Below are 20,970 nucleotides of genomic sequence, written 5' to 3'. Positions count from 1 at the left end.
TATTTGTTTTTGATTCAGCTCTATATAGCCTTCGTTCTTCAAATAATATCTAAATTCCGCCTACCCCTACTATTCGATCAGATTTCAATCTCCACATTGCTTGTCAACAGGTCTGGAATTCTCTACCTTCTTCATTGCAGAAATGCCACTCGTTTGGGACTTTTAAAAGAATTCTTGAGGATCATTTAATAAAGAATCAAATAGATTATTTTTTTTTCCTCTGAGGAGTTGATGGCCCCTGTGTTTTGTTAGTAGTGTGTGGTTTTCCTCTCTGCACTTTGCTCCCAGGCCTCAGATATATTCTCTACGTTTTTTTTCTCCTTCTAGTTGTTGCTTATATTGTATCCCCCATAAATATATTGCCTGTAAACTGCTATATGTGATTGCCTATATTGGATTTATTGCTTGTATAATAATTTTTTTTCTTATCCCCCTTGTATCCCTGGCCATGGAGCCTTTGGAGGGGAATTATGTGTATTATAATTTGATTTTGAATTGTATTTTATATTGTCTTCTATTTAATATTAATAAACTTCTCTCTCTCTCTAAAAAATAACCATTACTGTATGTAAACAATGGTCAAAGTTTGTAACTTGCAGCCCCTCCCCCGGGGACTGTGTGGGAGTAAGTCATCCCCAAAGACATAGCTGTTATGGTTTATGACTATTCTGAACAAAATGGCTATCTCAAAATTTTGATCCGTTGACCTTGGGTAAAAAATTAGCGTGGGAGGGGGCCTAGATACCCTCCAATTTTTTTGGTCACTTAAAAAGGGCACTAGAACTTTTCATTTCCATTAGAATGAGCCCTCTTGCGACATTCTAGGACCACTTGGTCGATAGGATGACCCCTGAAAAAAAAAAAAAAACACGCACCCGTGATCTGTCTTCTGGCAAAAAATGTGAATTCCACATTTTTTAGATAGGAGCTTGAAATTTTTGCAATAATGGTTCTCTGATGCGCTGAATGCGATGGTGTGATTTTCGTTAAGATTCTATTACTTCTAGGGGGTGTTTTCTCCTAACTTCCAAAATAAGTCAAATTTTCTCAGGCTCGTAAATTCTGATGACAAAGACTAAATTTGATGAAACTTATATATTTAAAATCATTATGAAAATCCAATTCTTTTGACGTATCTTTTAGTATCAAAATTTCGTTTTATAGAGTTTCGTTTACTATTGAGCTGGGTCGCTCCTTACTACAGTTCGTTACCACAAACTGTATGATAGAGGAGTAAAAGAATCCTAAAACGAATATAAATCAAAATAATTTATCAGGTATCATTTCTTTTGATTTGCCCCGGTAAATAAAAAAAAATATGTGTATCTGGTTTTCCAAATTATTTACAGTACCTCGGGAATAGCTTAAGGAATAGGGTTTGAATTTTGGGGGAGTATTGGAGAGGGGGTCCTCAAACTTCAATTTTGATTCGGAGGGGGCGGAAGAAATAAATCGAAAGACACTGCATGTACCTCGTTCACAGAAATGCTATTTCTGCAATATCTTGGGAACGGCTTGGGAGACTGAGTTGAAAATTTTAGGTACTGTTGGACAGAGGAAGATGGAAGAATGGGATAAGAAAATTTTAAATTAGGTTTTATGGGGAGGGTAAAGGGGCTAAGTGGTTTTTGTCTCCCATCCAGAGAAAAATAAACTAAGATTCACTATAAGTCCCAGTGAGACTCAAAATTTATGCATGGGTAAGCAAGAAGTTCAATCAAAAGTCCCTATTACTGCCAGTTTTTGTGTCAAAACACACTTTTCGTCCAAATTATGCTTTTACTATTAGAAGGGTTAAACCGTAAACTCCAGTTTGCGGTTTATTTTAAGTTTCACTCGATTTTTCATTGAAAATTCTGTTAAATTTGGCACTTCGCTTTGGTACTTTTACAACTTTTCACCATTACTTAGGTCTAAGAAAAATGTAGACCCATCATAAATTAGACATTCACAAGAAATATTGTACTCATTTTATATTTCACCGATCAGTATACAGGTATATATGTAAACTGATTAGCCTATTAGCCTATTAGCTATTATATTATATTATATTATATTATATATATATATTATTATATTATATTATATATATATATATATATATATATATATATGTATATATATGTATATATATGTATATATATATATATATATATATATATATATATGTATATATATATATATATATATATATATATATATGTATATATATATATATATATATATATATATATATATATATATATATATATATATATATATATATATATATATATATATATATAGCCTATTAGCCTATGCCAATCTTCCTAGAGGAACAAAATGGGCCTTTCAATGAAATCAAAGTTTATTCTGGACGCTGGTTGAGAGACAAAGCCTCGGAAATAAGAAACTAGATCAGTACAAAAATATCGCTACATATAAAAATTTGGTATAAATAAAAACTTACCCCACTCCAGCCATTTGGTATGAAACCTCCATGATTTTCCCAATTGTTACTGTCGATGAAAAACAAACCAGCCCCAATAATAAATACTAAAGTTGTTAAACTGATTGCGTTTAGGACATGTGTGAAAGCCATGGATTTCTTGGCACCAGCTGCCATAATTAAAGTAAGCACCATTGTTATTCCTAGTGCAAGCATATCTGGTGGACGACCCTCAAACCAGTTTCCGAAAACATTCCTTAATGAGTCAGTTATCGCTCCCTCAGAGAGGGCATCTAGAGAGGCACTGACGGCACAAGCACAAGCAGCAGTACCTTAAAAAAAGATGAAACACTAAGGTATGATGCGTCAAAGAAATCTGAAATATCCATGTATCAACTTATAACACCAGAGTGAATTGCCAAAACTAAGAGGTATAAACTTCGATGTATTATATTTTTCCCTGGTACTTTGTATGTCACACTTGAATGAAAAAACTTTGGAAGGGGATTCGTTTAATTAGAGATTGAAAGTTCTAGAGCAGTTTTTAAAAGTTAAAAGTGAATTGAAGGCCACCAGCCCCGTAAGAAATCATTTGATAACTTACCTTGACGTTCATTTATTTAAATATTTAAGAGAAATTACAGCAACATATAACATAAAAACATTCTTTTAATAGAATTCTAGATTACGACACGTATAAATTGAATGGTGTGTACAAGATAGGGACCAGGATGTGATCAGTTAGGTAAACTACTAAACATTACCTATTTTTTCAATTTCTATATATACAAATATGCCTTTCTATCCATGCAAAATGTTATTAGAAAGACTAAGCTCAAAAAATTGATAGACCAAAACTACTGTTGATTGGATATTTTGACTAAAAACTCGAATTTTGTACAACACCTCAATCGCTATTCAACAATTTGGTTCTTAAGCTGAAAAGCCAGGAAAACCTCTAAAATATTTCTAATACAAGCCAAATTTTGAAATACGTAAATCAAAAAGGAGCATAATCTAAAGAACAAACTTGGAAAAAGAAAAAAAAAAGAGCCAAGTTGAGACCCAATACGTTTATGCATGTACGAAATAAAGTCAAACAATATCAAACCCTAGTAGGAAGGCAGATTTAGATTCCGACTACATGGCATAAAGGGTACTTTACGGCATCGTTTCTATGTAACTGTTGTGGTTTGTTTGTGATGTTTTCTACGTTAGATATAAACAAAAGTGGTTTGTTTGTGGTGTGACTTTTCTGAAATATGCGGTAAAAACTATGATAAAAAAACTTTAGCAAGCGTATATGACATGTCATGTCATCTGTGTAAACACCTCGTTTGATGTAAAAGTCAAATCGTTTAGGAGACAATAAAAACAGATTTGTTGGCAGGAGTTTTTAGATAAAAATACCAAAAAGTCTACATGACTTAGACAAAATGGTTTAAAGTCAAGTATAAGCATCACTTAGCTTTAGTACCCTCGTAAAAGTACGATTATCTTCTGGCAACACAGCCAGGGATCCCCAGAGGTAATTTAGCTTACATCTATCAAATCTAAAGGTTCATTCATGAAGAAGATGTGTTCAAAATTTCGGTTCTTTAACAGCCCGTTTCGGCCGAATGGTCCATCCGATCTAATGTCTCAACATATAATAATCAGAGTATATCGGAGCTGCTTTTATAAATAACGATCATGGTGACAGTCGGGTATACCTTTTTATATCTAGGTTTATAAGATAAGATTTATTTTCAAAAGGCTATCACACGGTCTATAGAGCCGAATTCGCTTTATATGTCAGTAAAAGTTAAGAAAAAAAATTCAAATCAGTACATATAAGTCAAACACTTAAAATTAAAAAAAATTAAAAAGGCAAAATCACCAAAGATAAAGGACAAATCAGTAAACTTGACAATTAAATTACAAAAACATTACAATAAATCAAAAATAAAAACTGCAATAGAGGAAAAGGGGATTTTGGCAAGGCAATAATCACGAATTATTATTAAGGTGCTCCAGAATAAACTTTCACGAAACCTGTCTGTAACAGCATGGATCGGAGAGTAAGTTCGGATTGCTAATAAAGCTGACCGGGGGAGTCGGGGTCTAATGGTATTGTGAAATTCAGGGAGTAGGTCCTCAGTACGGAGATTGGAAATGACTAATTTAGCGAAAAGCAAGTAAATTTTTTCCCTCCTTTCTTTTGAGTTGGTAATGCGTGCAGTTTTAAGGAGGAAGGAGCATGGAATTTTGCCTACTTTGCAAATGATCCTGAGCGAACGCTTTTGGACCGACTCAATTTTGTCACTAAGTTCACTTGAAAGTTACGAATGCCAGATCTGCATATTCCAATAACGGCCTGACAAAGGACAAGTAAACACGGAGGGAATGTATCTTAGGACAACTAAATTCATTTAGTAGCTTAAACATGGATAGTGAAACATTTGCTTGCTTAACAATGTTGGAAACATGTGTGTCCGACTTAAGATCATTAGAAATTGTGACACCAAGGAGTTTAACATGTTTCACTAGCTTTTCGGGTGGGATCATCATTATATGTGATTTAGTGAAATTTACTGTCATAATTGGATTCTTAGATTCATCCGAACATTGGGTTAGGATTTCAACGGGGTCACTTTTAATATTCCTATGACATACTTCAAGTAAAAACAAGTCATCCACATATTTCCATCTTTGGGAGATTTCCTGGCTAATTTCGTTAATCATGACAAAAAATAAGAGTGGTCCCAATAAGGTTCCTTGAGGTATTCCACAGTACCTAGGGAGGGGGTTAGAGTAAATATTTTTGTATTTTACAACTTGTGATCTATTTGAAAGGAACGATATAAGAACATTTACTAATAGTAGGTCAATTTCAAAATTACCCCGGAGTAAGCAAATTAGGATATTTTGGTCAACTAAGTTAAACGCTTTTTTGAAATCGACTAAAACGAGGTTTAGCTAAACATTTGGTTTTCACTTAGGATGGTATGAATCAAGAGTACAAAGTAATGGGTGGTGGAGGTTTCCCTTAAATTATCAAACTGTCGGATATCAATGCGTGGTATAATTTTAATCCTAAGCCAGTCACAAGGGAACCCTTCGTAAAGCTTAGAAAAACAGGAGTGAGTGTGATAGGACGCATGCTGGTTATAGTCAAAGAGAGAGAGAGAGAGAGAGGAGAGAGAGAGAGAGAGAGAGAGAGAGAAAGAGAGAGAGAGAGAGAGAGAGAGAGAGAGAGAGAGAGAGAGAGAGGTTTATTAATATTAAATAGAAGATACTTCAAAATACAATTCAAAATCAAATTACTTTACACATAATTCCCCTCCAAAGGCTCCATGGCCAGGGATACAAGGGGGATAAGAAAAAAATATTATACAAGCAATAAATTCAATATAGGCAATTACAGGCAATATATTTATGGGGTATACAATATAAGCAACAACTAGAAGGAGAAAAAAAACCACATAGAGAACATACCTGAGGCCTGGGAGCAAAGTGCAGAGAGGAAAACCACACCACTAACAAAACACAGGGGCCATCAGCTCCTCAGAGGAAAAAAAATTAATCTATTTGATTCCTTATTAAATGATCCTTAAGAATCCTTTTAAAAGTCCCAAACGAGTGGCATTTCTGCACTGAAGAAGGTAGTGAATTCCAGATCTGTTGACAAGCAATGTGGGGATTGAAATCTGATCAAATAGTAGGGGTAGGCGGAATGTAGATATTATTTGAAGAACGAATGCTATATGGAGCTGAATCAGAAATAAACATAAAAGTTTTCCGAAGAGATTTTGGAAGATTGCCGTGAAGTTGAGCAAAGATAAAAGAAGCACAATAAGTAATGTAAATAAACCGTAGACTTAAGAGCTGTGTTGGTGAAGAACGGTTGGTGTCCATAACCAGACGCCGTGCTTTATCATACATGACGGAAAGTGATCGCAGCGTAGACGGAAAAGTAGACATCCATACAATAGGGCGATGAGAAATATATGACTGGAAAAGAAAGAAAAAAAGAAGTTTCAGAAAAGATCCAGGAAAGGTGTATCTAAGTTTTCGAATGATACCCAAACTCCGTGAGACCTTAACCCTAATCATGGCTACATGGTTTCTGAACGAAAGGTTCTCATCAAGCAGGATACCAAGAAACCAGATCACCCGATTCTCTAGTCTACACAAGAAACCTTGTGACACCTGAAGGTTTGTAAGTTGAGGGAAAGCTATACCAATTCGAGAAAAAATAAGAAAATGTGATTTACCAACATTCAACACCAAGTAATTGGCATTAAACCATGACATAATTCTCTCAAATAATGCCACAAGGTTAGACTTGATATCACATTCCGTCTCTCCAAGGGTCCCAAGAGTGGTATCATCAGCAAAAGAAACAAGAAAATTTTCATTAGAAGAAGTATTGGAACACGACTGAGCATCAGGCTGACACAGCTTGCAACATGCCAGAGGCCTGGTGTTTTTTACAGCCGAAATAATCAAATTAAACAACCTAAATACATAAATCAAAAATAAAATGGGACCAAGAACAGATCCCTGCGGGACGCCATAATATACTTCAGAAGGGCTCCAGAAAAGAGGATTGATTGAAATAAGCCTACCAGAAAGATATGAATCAAATCAAGAAAAAGCGTTTGATCTTATATGTGATAGTTTCCAAAGAAGAATCGGATGAGTCAAGGAATCAAAAGCTTTACGAACATCCAAAAATTGAGCTGCCGGGATATGACCAGAATCTATTGCCGAATGAATGAAATTCGATAAAGCTGCGCAGGCATGCTCCGTAGAGTGACTCGCTCGGAATCCAAGCTGGAAATCATGCAAAAAATCTTTTGCATCCAGAAAGCTAAGAAGCCTGGATAGCATAGCCTTCTCAAAAATTTTACTGAGAACAGATAGGAGAGAAATTGGCCCATAATTAGCAGGATTACTCCGAGAACCTCCTTTATAGAGTACTATAACCTTAGCGATTCGGGAAAATTCAGGAAAAACTTGAGAGATTCAGGAAAAACACCTTTCTCGAAACACCTTTCTCGAAAGACAGATTGACGAGCTTAGTCAGTGGTGACAGAATAGCAGGCAGAATAGCACAGATAACCCTTGTAGGAATTTTGTCTGGTCCTGAAGAGGATGATCCTTTAAGAGCATTCACGATACGAGCTACCTCAAATTCAGAAACAGAATTCAAGACCATCTACTGCAAACATGAGGGTCCAAGAAAGGCTCTGAAATCGCAACGAGAAGTTGTAGAGCTTGCAGAGGAAGCAGTTACCTTTCCTATATTAGGAAAATAAGAGGTTAGCTCTAGCTGAACATCTACATCTCCTTGAACGGTTTTACCATCGATTTTCAGCATTGATGGAACTGAAGGCAGAGGGGGAGTAGGTCTAAGAACTGAATTAATTAAATACCATGTCTTCCTTACATCCTTCCCACATTCAGAAAATTTCCTATGATAATACTGAGACTTTGCCTTCCGACACAGAGAATTATAATATTCCTATAGGCCTTGAATCGTTCATGATGAGCTAAAGATGGTGAAGCCATGTAAACCTTCCGCAAATAATTTTTCCTTTTCCAGATTTTATGGAGACCTGGAGTCATCCATGGATTCAGTGGTGCTATCCTTTTCGAATTATGGGGCGCTGGACACCGATTGCAAATTTCAAGGATTCCTTCTTCAACTAAATCATAAAAGGAATCAAAAGAGTGGTTAAAATCTGAATCAGAAACCAAACTACCCCATGGTACATCAGCCAGACGAGAATTAAGTAGACTTAGCTCAGTATCACCATAATGGAAAAATGGGAGACTAGATGGTGATGCTATACGCTGCACTTGATCAGCACTCTTATATCGGGAAATAGCGAAAAAATGACCAGAAATATCACTAACCAGCACCAAATTATCTAAGACATCTAGTGACGAAAATATTATCGATAAAAGACGCTTGTGTTTCTGTAACTTGGGTTGGTATACAAACTGAAGGTAGAGTTCCCGAAGAGAGCATCATTGACAAAAAATCAATAGTTGAAGCAGAATTTTGATCCAGCAGGTTGAGGTTAAAATCACCCATAAGGATTAGTTCATAGGGATGTTTTTGGACTGAGTCCAAAACTTATCCAGAATTATCAAGAACGAAGTAATAGATCCACTGGGGGACCTTTAAACCAAACCCACAAATAAATACTTACGCATTGATTTAATCTCAATAAATAGGGATTCAAAGATTCCTTCCTTATTTCTGCTCAAATCATTTCGGACATTATATGCAAGACGATCAGCAATATAAGGCAAAAGGCCACCTCTCGCCATCTCTTTCCTATTCAGCCTCTCCATCCTATATCCTGGAATATCTAGAAGGATATCCTTTTTGAATCAAGGAAAGTTTCACACAATCCTATAACATCAGGAGTTTCATCACTAACGATCCGTTTCAGCTTATCAAAAGACGAGCAGAGTCCCTGAATGTTAAGATGAAACACAGAGAAAATATCATCTCGTTTAGAGGAGGCAGAACAATTTAATTGTGAAAGATACTTACTTTTAAGAGCCGAATTGGAATCATTATTCATCTGATTTTTACTTCCAATTGAATTATTAATAATATTTTCAATATCTAAAGGATTATTTTGTAAATCAAGTAAACGATCCCCCAAAGAGTTGATACCAGCCTGACCACTACTCATGGTGGATGGCAATTCCGCCCCACGACCAAGCCCACCTGACCAGAGGTATCAGGAAAAAAAATACAAGGAAAGAAGAGTAAAAAATAATATAATCAAGGTATGGATAAATAATGATAATAAAATCAAGGTAAGAATAAATAAGAAAATGCAGGGAAAGAGAAGAAAAAAGAAACAAGGAAAAACTAAGAAATAAACAAATAATCAGCACTGGTAATATAAACCATTCATTCATAAACATAATAATAATATCACCTAAACCAGGGCTTCTTAAACTATGGGTCGTGACCCCATTTGGGGTTCGACGTTTCTATTCCGATCATTATAGTATCTTGTATAATTTACTATAAAATAGAAGATGTTATAGAAATTTTAAAAAAATGTATATTTATTTTTGTCAATCACTTAAAACCGGAAATAATCAGAAACCGAAAACCGAAACCAAAAACAGATGGTGCAAGAGCGATGACGGGCAAAAATATTGGTTTTAAATCATTTTTTCAAGCTGTTCATTATGATCATATAACTTTTACTCATTGCCTTATTCACCGAGAGGCTCTTGCAGTATTTGTATTTGTATCAGATTAACGCCGCTTCTTGACTACTAAGGTCCCTGCGTCGGCCCTGCAGTGTATTGTTGCAGCATGATTCGATCTCTGGGTCCCGTATTAGCAAGCTCAGGTCAAACCCACTGCGCCACCACAGGACAGGCTCTTGCAGCAAAAAAATTAACACCAGAATTGAACGATGTGCTTCAGGATGCTGTTAAAGTCATACATTTTATTAAGAGCCATGCCCTTAACAGTCGCTTATTTTCAAATATCTGTAAGGATACAGATTCCAACTATACAACTTTATTATTACATGCAGAAGTAAGATGGTTGTCAAGAGGTCAAAGTTTAAAAAGATTATTTTTACTAAAGGATGAGATCGAAATATTTTTAACTGAACGAAAATGTGAATGTGCCGCTTTTTTTCAAAATGACTTGTGGCTATCCAGGCTGTGTTATTTGTCAGATATTTTTGCGAAATTAAACGTTCTTAACTTGTCTCTTTAAGGTAAAAATTGCGATATATTTACTTCAAACGATAAAATTGAAAGTTTCAAACAGTTCGTGGTAACGAACTGTAGTAAGGAGCGACCCGGTTCAATAGTAAACGAAACTCTAAAAAAAGGAATTTCGATGCTAAGAGACATATCAAAAGAATCAGATTTTTATGCTGATTTTAAATATACAAGTCTTATCAAATTTAGTCTTTGTCATCAAAAGTTACGGGCCTGAGAAAATTTGCCTTATTTTGGAAAATAGGGGAAAACACCCCCTAAAAGTCATAGAATCTTAACGAAAATCACACCATCACATTCAGCGTATCAGAAGACCCTATAGAAGAAATTCCAAGGTTCAATCTACAAAAATGTGAGATATCGTATTTTTTGCCAGAAGACAAATCACGGGTGCGTGTTTATTTGTTTGTTTTTTTTTTCCAGGGGTCATCGTATCGACCAAGTAGTCCTAGAGTGTTGCAAAAGGGCTCATTCTAACGAAAATGAAAAGTTTTAGTGCTCTTTGTAAGTGACCAAAAAAATTGGAGGGCACCTAGTCCCCCTCCCACACTCATTTTTCCCAAAGTCAACGGATCAAAATTTTGAGATAGAAATTTTGTTCCGCATAGTCGAAAACCATAAGAACTATGTCTTTGGGGATGACTTAACCCCCACAGTCCCTGGGGGAGGGGCTCCACATTACAAACTTTGACCAATGTTTACATACAGTAATGGTTATTGGGAATTGTACCGACGTTTTCAGGGGGATTTTTTTGTTTGGGTGTGGGGTTCAGGGGAGGGGGTTATATGGGAGGCTCTTTCCTTGGAAGAATATTTCACGGGGGAAGAGAAATTCAATGAAAAGGGCGCAGGATTTTCTAGTATTACTATTAAAAAAGAACCAATGAGAATATAAACATGAAAAGTTTTTTCATTTGAACGTAAGGAGAAGCGTTAAAACTTAAAACGAACAGAGATTATTACGTATATGAGGGGTTCTAAAAATACTTTAGCATAAAGAGCGAGGTATTTAGGAGGAGATAAATACTTCTCTCTTTATGCTAAATTATTTTTAGTAATTTCAACTATTTATTCTACGGCCTTTCTGATTCAGGGGTCATTCTTAAAGAATTGGGACAAAACTTAAGATTTAGTGTGAAGAGCGAGGTATTAACGAGGGGACAAACCCCCTCATATATATAATGAAAAATATAAGAATATAAAAGTTTGTTACGTAAGTTAATTCTTAAGTTACGTATATTTTTGCTAATAAAAACGTTCATTAAAAATTAAAAGTTCCAGTTGCAAGTAACCAAAAAATTGGAGGGCAACTAGGCCTCCTTCCCCACACCTTATTTCTCAAAAGCGTCCGATCAAAACTAAGAGAAAGCCATTTAGCCAAAAAAAGAATTAATATGCAAATTTTATTTTAATAATTTATGTACGGAGAGCCAAAATCAGACATGCACTAATTCAAAACTTTCAGAAATTAAATAAAACAGCAAGTTTTTTGAAATGAAAGTAAGGAGCAATATTAAAACTTAAAACGAACAGAAATTACTCCGTATATGAAAGGGGCTTTTCTTCCTCGGCACCCCGCTCTTTACGCTAAAGTTTTTTATTGTTTTAAAAAGTAGAATTGCGAGAAAGAATCAAACTTTAGCGCAAGGAGCGGGGTGTCGAGGAGGGAAAGTCCCATTCATATACGGAGTAATTTCTGTTCATTTTTAGTTTTAATGTCGCTCCTTACTTTTATTTCAAAAAACTTGTTTTTTTTTTATTTAATTTTATTAAAAAGATCAGCATTTGGAAAAGTAGGGTCGACAAAAATTCGTTCGAAATATTTTCCAGTGTCGACAATTTTGTAATTGAGAAAATTCATTGTAAAACTTTTATTGCAAAAACTATTTTAGATCACTTAAAAGCGCTAGAAATACAGTTCCAGATATATTTTATATTAAATATGGATTTACAAAAAAAAAAGTTGAATTCAAAAGCCGTTTTGGATTTGCTTAAGTGAGATTGATCATCTGCCACTTCAAGCTCAAGAGGAATTTGCTAAGCTTTCGTGTGACTAAAACTTAAAACTACAAATCCAAAAAAGCCCTTAGAACTGAATTTCCGCAATCGCCGATATGGCGTTAAATGTACTTCTGCCATTCAACACCACCTATTTATGTGAAGTTACTTTCTCAGCTTTAACACACGTTAAATCTCAATATCGTTCAGCGATAAAAAATGATGAAGAGGTCTTACATCCAGCAGTTTCAAACATTACGCCAAGATTTCATTTGTTATGCAATAAAAACAGGCACATCCATGGTTTAGGTCCTAAACCATTATCATACATTAACCTCACGCTAAGGAGTACTCCTCCTCCATGCCTCTCCCATTGAAAAGTAAAAGCACTAAAACACACAGTAAATGGGTTTGTTCTAGTACTATACTGTTGGTGCAAAAAAAACAAATAGCAATACAATAAAAAAGACACAATATTTGTTGTATCAGAAGATAACATTATATAAGTCAATGTTACTATTTTTATTGCATCGGACCAAACTAACTCAACAAATAATTCAAGCAATACTTTTTTCTTATCAAAACACAAAAAGTGTCCGGGCTTCCAAAAACTCACTAAACAAAAAAAGAAAAAAAAATATTCAGTCATGTAATCCAGTCCATAGAATTGCCCCGGCCATTTCCTTGCCTTCGCTGTCGTTGTGTTTGAATCAGGCTACTAATATCTGGTGGGATTTCATCAAACAAAACCATTTCTACTGGCCCTTCCTTAAGGCGACGAATGCATAGAGATGGTGGTATGGATCTCACAATCCAAGTTTCAAAACCTGTTTTTTTTCAGGAATACTGGTTCGGATAGCTAAAAGTTTTTTTCGAACTTCTCGAACAGATGGGGGAGAATCATCGGATAGAAAAACATTCTGATTGCCCATGATAGTTTTTCCACAAGGATTTCGAGCCTGTTTTAGAACTGCCACTTTCAGCTCCCTGTTCTCCATGGTAACCTTTATTAGCGTTTTTCAGGCTTAACATCAGCTATCGTGTATATGGGTACCTCATGGATTCCAAGGCATGACGAAATTATACTATCGAAAATCGCCTTAGCGTTTACAGTATCAATCGCTGTCACGGTCAATACTAGAATATTTTTATCAGTTTCTTTTTCCTTTCCCGCTTCATCATTGTATGCCTTAGGCTAGATAACTGTGATTTAAGAAGAGAATTTTCATCAACCAGAACAGAAATGTGGTTCTTCAAATCATTGGTTTCTACCTGAAGGCTGATCACTTTAGGCTTAATACCTTCCACCTCCAATTTCGATTCCAATACAGATTCTTCGATCTTAGAAATCCTTTGACCTAATCCTTTAAAATTAACATTCAGCTCATTTAACGTAGTTGAATTATCTTTAACAGTCTGTAAAACTAGACTCAAACTATCAGCTAGTGATTTCAATGAGATTCCTTCCATAGGACTGGATGTGAGAAAAAACTCGTCAGATTTTTCCTTCTTCCTCTTTCCTCCCATTATACAAAATAGTAATTGAACTCCAAGAAAAAATAGACTGTAGAAATATACTACCACATAAAACTCTTTTAATTACTCACTTTGCGTAATATTGGCATCTGAATCTATCCAAAAAAAATTTCGACAGCAAATTAACCTTGCTCATTTACTGTTCAAGCAAATGAACGGTCCGACGCAAAGTAGGAGTATTTACCTCGAATGCATTCTTGTTTTATCAAAACTTTGTGAGAGTAAATCCGGTTTAAGATGTTCACTGAATGAATGCTGTCAGATTGGAAGATTTCTTTGGAATGGGTGCTATAAAATCTAGTTTCCAGCAACTTGGGAATTTACCAAATTTTTTGATTTGGTTAAAAATATCAGATAAAGGTCCAGCAATTGTGTCTAAAAAGGCTTTAATCATGTCAATCGGGATATCTAATAGGCAAGTACTTGATTTTTTAGCTTTCGGATTTTATTTATAACATCAGGGGGAGAAATTTGGGGGAAAGAGGTGGAGGAAGGAATAGTTTGACATGAGCAAGTAAAAGGGAGAAACTTTGTACAATGGACGCAAAATACAGGTTCAAATCGTTGGCTATCTAATGAGGGGGCTCAGGGAGATGAAAATTAATATCAACAGGGTTTTTTCCGCAAATCTCTTTAACTTTCCTATACCATTGTTTGGGCTTGTTAGAATACAGATTGTTAACTTTACTATTGTAATGCTCCGAAGCTGCCTTTCTTACTTTTCTCTTCAAGAACTTTCTTAGATTATTAGCCTGTATGATATGTCCTTGCTTGAACAAATGGATTTTTTTCCTTATTAGTTTTTTGAAAGTCACAGTAATGTAAGGTTTATCGGTAGAGCGTGTTTTAATTTTTTTCACCGGAAAATGGGTTTCATAATTACTCCTCAGTATATTTTAGAGGGACAAATTCTTGTAGTCGACAACATTTGTTTGGTACACAGGAGACCAATTTTCACTAGTGATCCAAGAGCCAAAATTGTAGAGTTTTGAGTCAATTAGGGGTCTAAAGACGGTTTCAGTAATAGTAAAGGAATGTTTATCTGTAGCTAGTGGGGATAGGAGCAGGCTAAATTGGTAACTACCCCCGAGAGGGGAGAATGGTGACGGGTTTGTAGAAATTTAACATATTGGTGCATATTAAATCAAGAGTAGAATTGGCTTTGGTAGTGGGGACTTTTACAATCTGTTTTAGACTAAAAGTATTACACGTAGATTCAGGTTTTAATTCATATCACCTAAGAGGAAAATTCCTGCACTTGGATGTTTAGATAGTACATAGTCAGCACTGCCATGCAATTTTTCAATAAAATTAATTTTGTCAGCCGCTCTCTGCCCAGGAGAGTAGTAAAAAAAACACAGGACAATCAAATTGAAAGGACGCGGTGTGACCTTAGGTCAAACCCAAACCCACAAAATTTCATCAAAGGGAGCTAAACAAGGAACTGACATTTCTGAAGGATAAAAATAATTTCAAACAAAGAAAAGAATTCCACCCCATTTCTTACCCAGAGGGTGGGTTTTGGGTCTAGTTTAATAAACTGGGAGAAATTGTTCATTTTTAAAATGTGTGAATTTTGAGCGTGTACTTCAGTAATAGCGATTGTATCTGATCTATATATTTTAGAAAAGGAGTATAATTCATTAAGTTTTTTCAAAGTTATGACTTTCAGCATTGCTTAACAAAAGTGTGAGAAATTTAAAACGACCTACAAAGGTACCATTTTTACACTTAGCTTTTTTTAAATTACAATTGGGTACAGGGGGCGTGGTGGGATTCTTAGCGGGGGCAAGATTAATGTAGTCAGAACAAGGGACTGAGGGAGCAGATTTGACTTTTTTGGGAAAACTATTAGAGTCAACATTGATAGATAAGTTATTAGAGTAATAGAAGGATTTGACTTGGGGATTAGGAGGTAGAGGACGGGCAAGGATATGGAAGAAGCACGAGGAGAACAATTAGGATTTATTACAAGACAATTATTGAATACAAAAAGTCTCAGACCTGAGTCATGTTGACAGGGTAGGCACGAGGGATAAAACGAAAGGGCTGGGGGTGGGATTTCGTAAAGTGCTGAAAAAAGGGGGCTTAGTGGTAATATTGATTCATGCTCGTCAAGAAATTGCTGGTTTGCGGCAGATTAAGGGGGTATGGGGCAGCAAACTGTAAGGGGGAAGGAAATGAGACTTCTTTATGCGGAGAGGGGGAAGAGGTAACAAGGGGTAAGGGGGAGGAGGTAACAAGGGGTAAGGGGGGAGTATATAATTGGGAAGGGTTTATTAATTATTGGGCCGAAAATGCAGGAGGATAAGACTGGAAATCGACTGGAACCCGACAAACGGGAGGAGGGGGGTCGTGAGTGCTTTCAACACTGCCGTAAAAAGGTTGGATTTTAAAGCTACCCTCCACATCTGATGATACCTGAGCAAAATTATACGACTTAAAATGCTTGGTAAATTTAGCAGGATTAAGGTGGCTTCTGGACAGCAAATAGACAGGGTTAAATTTCAATCCTATGTAGTTCTTGAAAAATGTATGACTCACTTATTCTACTTGATAAGGGTAAGTACTACGCTTTGGCGTTGCCAAATTTCCTCACACATTGTTATATTATCAAAAAAAAAGCTTCTTCGGTTTTGTTTATATGAAGCCGAAGTTCACGAAATTCTGCCGAAACATCTCGGTGCTGACCACCCTATTGACGTATCTAAATTCCAATTTAGTTTCTTGTTTGCGTTCGACGAAGTTGAATATAGCCTGTACAAAGCGATTTCTTTGAATAAGTTCTGTGTAATCTATTTTTGATTGGAGTTTTGTTGGTGATTGGGCCATATGATTATTGGTATTTCATGGTGAGGTATGGTAAATACCCTTATAAGGAAAGTCATCTTCAAAGACCTTTTTGTTTATGACGATAGACGCAAACCCTTAATCGGCTAGAAAGAAATATGAAAAGTTAAGGACATAAATGTTCAAATTTCAAATTAGCTAGTTTAAATGATTGGGAATAAAGTATACATTCCCGTTACATAAGGTCACAACACACCGTTCATTATAGAAAGGTCATAATGCCTAGAGCGTAAAAATTGTCATTATTTATGGTTATAACCCCATGTGCCATACTGAATACCATTACATAAGGATTTAACATCTACGGTGTTGACTTAAAAATTTTCTTCTCACAATTATAGTTGCACTTGTTTGTTGTGTGCTATATTTTAGCAGTGAAATATTGTATTGTTTAATTATTTAAAAAAAATCCGTTCACCAAATTTGGTTGATAGTTTAGGGTATCCGGCTTTATTACAGTTAAGTCAGCTATAGTTCATTTCAAATTATTTAGGCAAATTTGAATGTAATTTTATCACACTTTTTCTAGCAAGGAATTAACTTTTAGTTATATGTGAATAACATTTATTATTTAACTCATTATTTAGAGGCTCAATTAAGCAGTGAGTTCGTACTGACTTTATTCTAAAGTGTTTTCAATTTGTTGTAACACCTAATCGTGAGAAGTATGGGTCTTTTAGATAACAGCACTTCCCTATCCCTTTGACCACCTCTGGGGTATCTGCAGCCAATTTACCACTGCCCGAGTACCTACAGCCAACCTTCCATTGCCGGGTACCTGCAGCCAACCTAAAACTGCACCCTGGCACTTGCAGCCAAAAGGAGTTACTAGGCTCTCTTTTAGTCTTATTACATCCGAGTGCAGCCCAATACACCTGTCACAGAGAGTGAAAGTCACTCTTTCGTCTTGTTTCTGTGCCTTGAGATAATAGATTCTGATCTTTTGGCCTCATTTCTATGACAGACTTATTGTATTGATATGCTTGTTAAGTGGGTCGTCGTTAAAACTAAAAAGCTACCGAGATTTTTCCAGCACAACTTGTGCTTGATTGTTCTCTTAGTACATGTTTTTACTCATAAAATTCAAAATTTGTCAGGTAGCCTGCTACTTTGGTACCTCATTTTTCCAGTGTGATGTACGTGATTAGAATAGGCTTTCGCCTAGCGCACAATTCTTTCTATTTGACTTGCACTCTTTAAGAAAAGGTTACCCTCTTTTCTGCCTGGATTTTTACTGTTTTTTAGACATTGAAAGCTAGTAACCCTGGTGGTATACTAAAAGCATTTAACGAAACATTAAAGAGGTGAATTTTTTGCGTCGTATTTTTCTTAAACAACGATATTTGGGTACGGTAAAACTTGTTTTTATAGTATGGTATAATACTCATTACATAAGGTTATAACACGTTGGGTGTATAGACTGTCATTAAATAAGATCATAACACATTGGGCGTACAGAACGGTATTACTTTGACTAACAACAACACTGGATGTACAGGCCGCCATTGCGTAAGGTCATAACACCTTGGGTGTAAAGACTATTATCACATAAGGCCATAACACCTTGGTGTACAGGCCGTCATTAAATATGGTCAAAGCGCCTTGGGTGTACTTACTGGCATTACGTAAGGTCATAACCGCCATTACATAAGATCATAACGCCTTCGTCGTACAGACTGACACTAATTAAGCGAACAATAACATTGGATGTACAGGCCGCCATTGCATAAGGTCATAGCACCTTGGGTGCCAGGCTGTCATTACATAAGGTTATAACAACTTGGGTGTACAGGCCATTATTAAATGAGGTCACCGCTCCTTGGGCGTAAAAACTGGCACTACATAAGGTAATAGCACTTTGGATGTACTGGTCGTCATTATATAAAGTCATAGCACCGTGGGCGTAGAGACCGGCATTGCATAAGATCATAACACCTTTGGTGTAAAGTCCATTATTATATAAGGCCATAATCCCGTGAACGTAGAGACTATCATTAAATAAGGTCACAACACGTTGGGAATACAGGATGCCATAACATAAGGTGTTCTTGCCTTGTACGTACAGACCGGCATTATATAGTGTTGTAACGCCTACAGCGTTGGCCTATAGGTCTGTTCTGGCATGAAGTAAGTTGTTCTGGTGATTAGAGCTGAATATATTTCCAACGTCTAAGTAAAAAATTTTATAGTTGGATAAAAGTATATATTTATGAAATTGAAGAACGTATCATATCAAAACGTGGTACTTTCTGTGAACCTCTAGGCACCCCAGACCAAGCAAGAGCTTATGAATTGTCACGACACACCTTTAGCCTTAGAGGCAACACACGTCAACCCAAAGTTCATTTTATTGTCACCACATAGGCAAGTAGAAGATAGAAAGCTTATGCCAGTTGATTCAAAGTCATTCTTGGATTTAGTCTTCCGTACGAGTGGCTCTGAGCATGCGGTCATACAGTGAATTCATGCTAGATACTGGCATAGAAACTTTGGCTTTGAATCTTTCATCTCAGACGAATTCACGCTAGGAATGTAAATTTATCTTTGCATCAGGGTCCAATTTTCTGATGGAGACTATCACACTCCATTTACATGGTTTTTTCTTCCAGATAGGGGAGACCGGGGCTATTCCGGACGTTTTTCAGATTTTCGGTTGTGTCATTTTCCGTACTGGACCGATCACTGTGTTGATACTTCCTTTTGGAAGGTAAACTATTTGGCAATCCACACCAACAACCTCATTGTCCTATCTACAACCACATTTTCAGAAATGAGATTTTCCCAAGTTTCGTCATGCAGTCCGAAAATGCCCCGCCATGGGGCATTTTCGGACACCCCCGGGGCATGATCGGACATGCCCCACCTCTCAAAGAAAATTACTGCACAAGTGTTAATAAACTTCGTATATTTGTGTAAAAGTAAGAAAAGTAATTAAAAGTACTGGTACTTAACCATCACTTTATATTAAAGGCTGAGAAATCACGTGAAAACACATGTCCAGCAATGGATCTTGCTGTCCCACCTGAGGAACTAAGATCTGGTAAGACTAGGACAATATCCTTTTTGTCGACCGTTGCTTTGTCCTCAATCTCTGGGAATACGAACTTCGGGCCAATCTTTCTCAAAAACTTGACGTCAGCAACATCGTTATCGATGGACTCGACTAGCCCAACGTAATACACATACGAGGACTTGCTTTTTCCTAATTCAAACTTGACGAGAACGAACTTTCCGATTTGGATGGGAGAAACCAGTCTGTCGCTCGCCACAACATCATCCTCTCCCAAATCATGTGACATGTCCGACTCATCATCACAAATGTCATCTGGCAGTTCGGGTTCTGATGAACTGGTCTCCGAAACTGAAAGCCTGATGAAAGCTGATGGTTTTCGCTTATTTCCCACCTTGGTCTGTCGACGACCGACCATTTTCTTGGTTTTAGTGATTTTCTTTTGTGGCGTTTTTTTCTTGGCTTTCTTCGCTTGTCTGTTGTGCTTTTCTTTTTCCAGCTGTTCTTTTTCAGGGGTATCTGTCAGTATGCGGGTTTTTCCTCTTTTTCTTCCATTCGACGGATTTCTTTTTGTTGGGTCAAGCCTTGGGTGCGGCCTTACAGACTCGGGGGTGATAGGAGCTGTCCCGGATGTACCGGGAGCGGGACCTTCAGGTCCCGCTCCTGGATAACTTCACCGTGATCTGCTGCCTCTGTAGTAGAGTTAGTAGTTGCAGCTAGTGGAACGTCAGTAACGAGAGCAGGGAGAAAATCTGATTCGCCAAAAGCATGACGATTGAATGGGAAAATACCGGGCCTTTGAAACCCAGCAACAATGTTGCTGGGGCAGAACTTATCTAGGAACGGTTGTCGGGATAGCTCGGCTACTTCATTGATCGATATTATGCCACCTGGATGTGCTATAAGCCATTCGTTGAAACTATTACGTAGCCCGTTTTTAAAAGGTCCATAAACACTGATATCAAGGGGTTGCAGTTTATTTGAACAGTGTGGGGGGAACGTCAGCACAACAATTCCGTTTTCTCTGCAAAAGTGAACAATTTCAACGGAGATATGGCTGCCGTGGTTATCCATCAAAAGCAAGTGAGGATCTTCCTTCGTCGATTTTGTTTCACTTTGAAAATGCTTGATAGAGAGGAGGAAATTGTCATCCGTCATCCAGCCGCTTTTGTTAGACAGACCTAAACTTCCAGGTGGGCCCAGGTTATACATCCGGCAATTCACATGAACTCTAGGGAAGACAAAAACAGGAGGGATAACCCGTCCGGCTGCATTGATGAAAGCTAGCATAGTCGTGTTCTCTCCCCGCTCTGCTGAAGCAATTTGTGAGACTTGCTTAGCCCCCTTCCTGGCTACAACCTTGGGGGGATCCAAAACAGTAGGGATA

The 20,970-nt window shown here is 36.8% G+C and overlaps 1 protein-coding gene across 4 annotated transcripts in view; it reads right to left on the bottom strand.

Annotated features, from left to right (window-relative positions):
- LOC136026833 (solute carrier family 7 member 14-like) overlaps positions 1–20,970 on the bottom strand; it is a 334,289-nt gene that overhangs the window by 117,017 nt on the left and 196,302 nt on the right. For all 4 annotated transcript variants that reach the window (XM_065703537.1, XM_065703540.1, XM_065703539.1 and 1 more), the window contains exon 5: positions 2,450–2,760. In XM_065703537.1, the coding sequence (XP_065559609.1) occupies positions 2,450–2,760 (311 nt within the window). The remainder of the gene's footprint in view (positions 1–2,449; positions 2,761–20,970) is intronic.

Source organism: Artemia franciscana, chromosome 5 (genome assembly GCF_032884065.1).
Source record: "Artemia franciscana chromosome 5, ASM3288406v1, whole genome shotgun sequence".
Taxonomy (NCBI): Eukaryota; Metazoa; Arthropoda; class Branchiopoda; order Anostraca; family Artemiidae; genus Artemia; species Artemia franciscana.
This window is presented reverse-complemented; position numbering and strand designations above follow the sequence as displayed.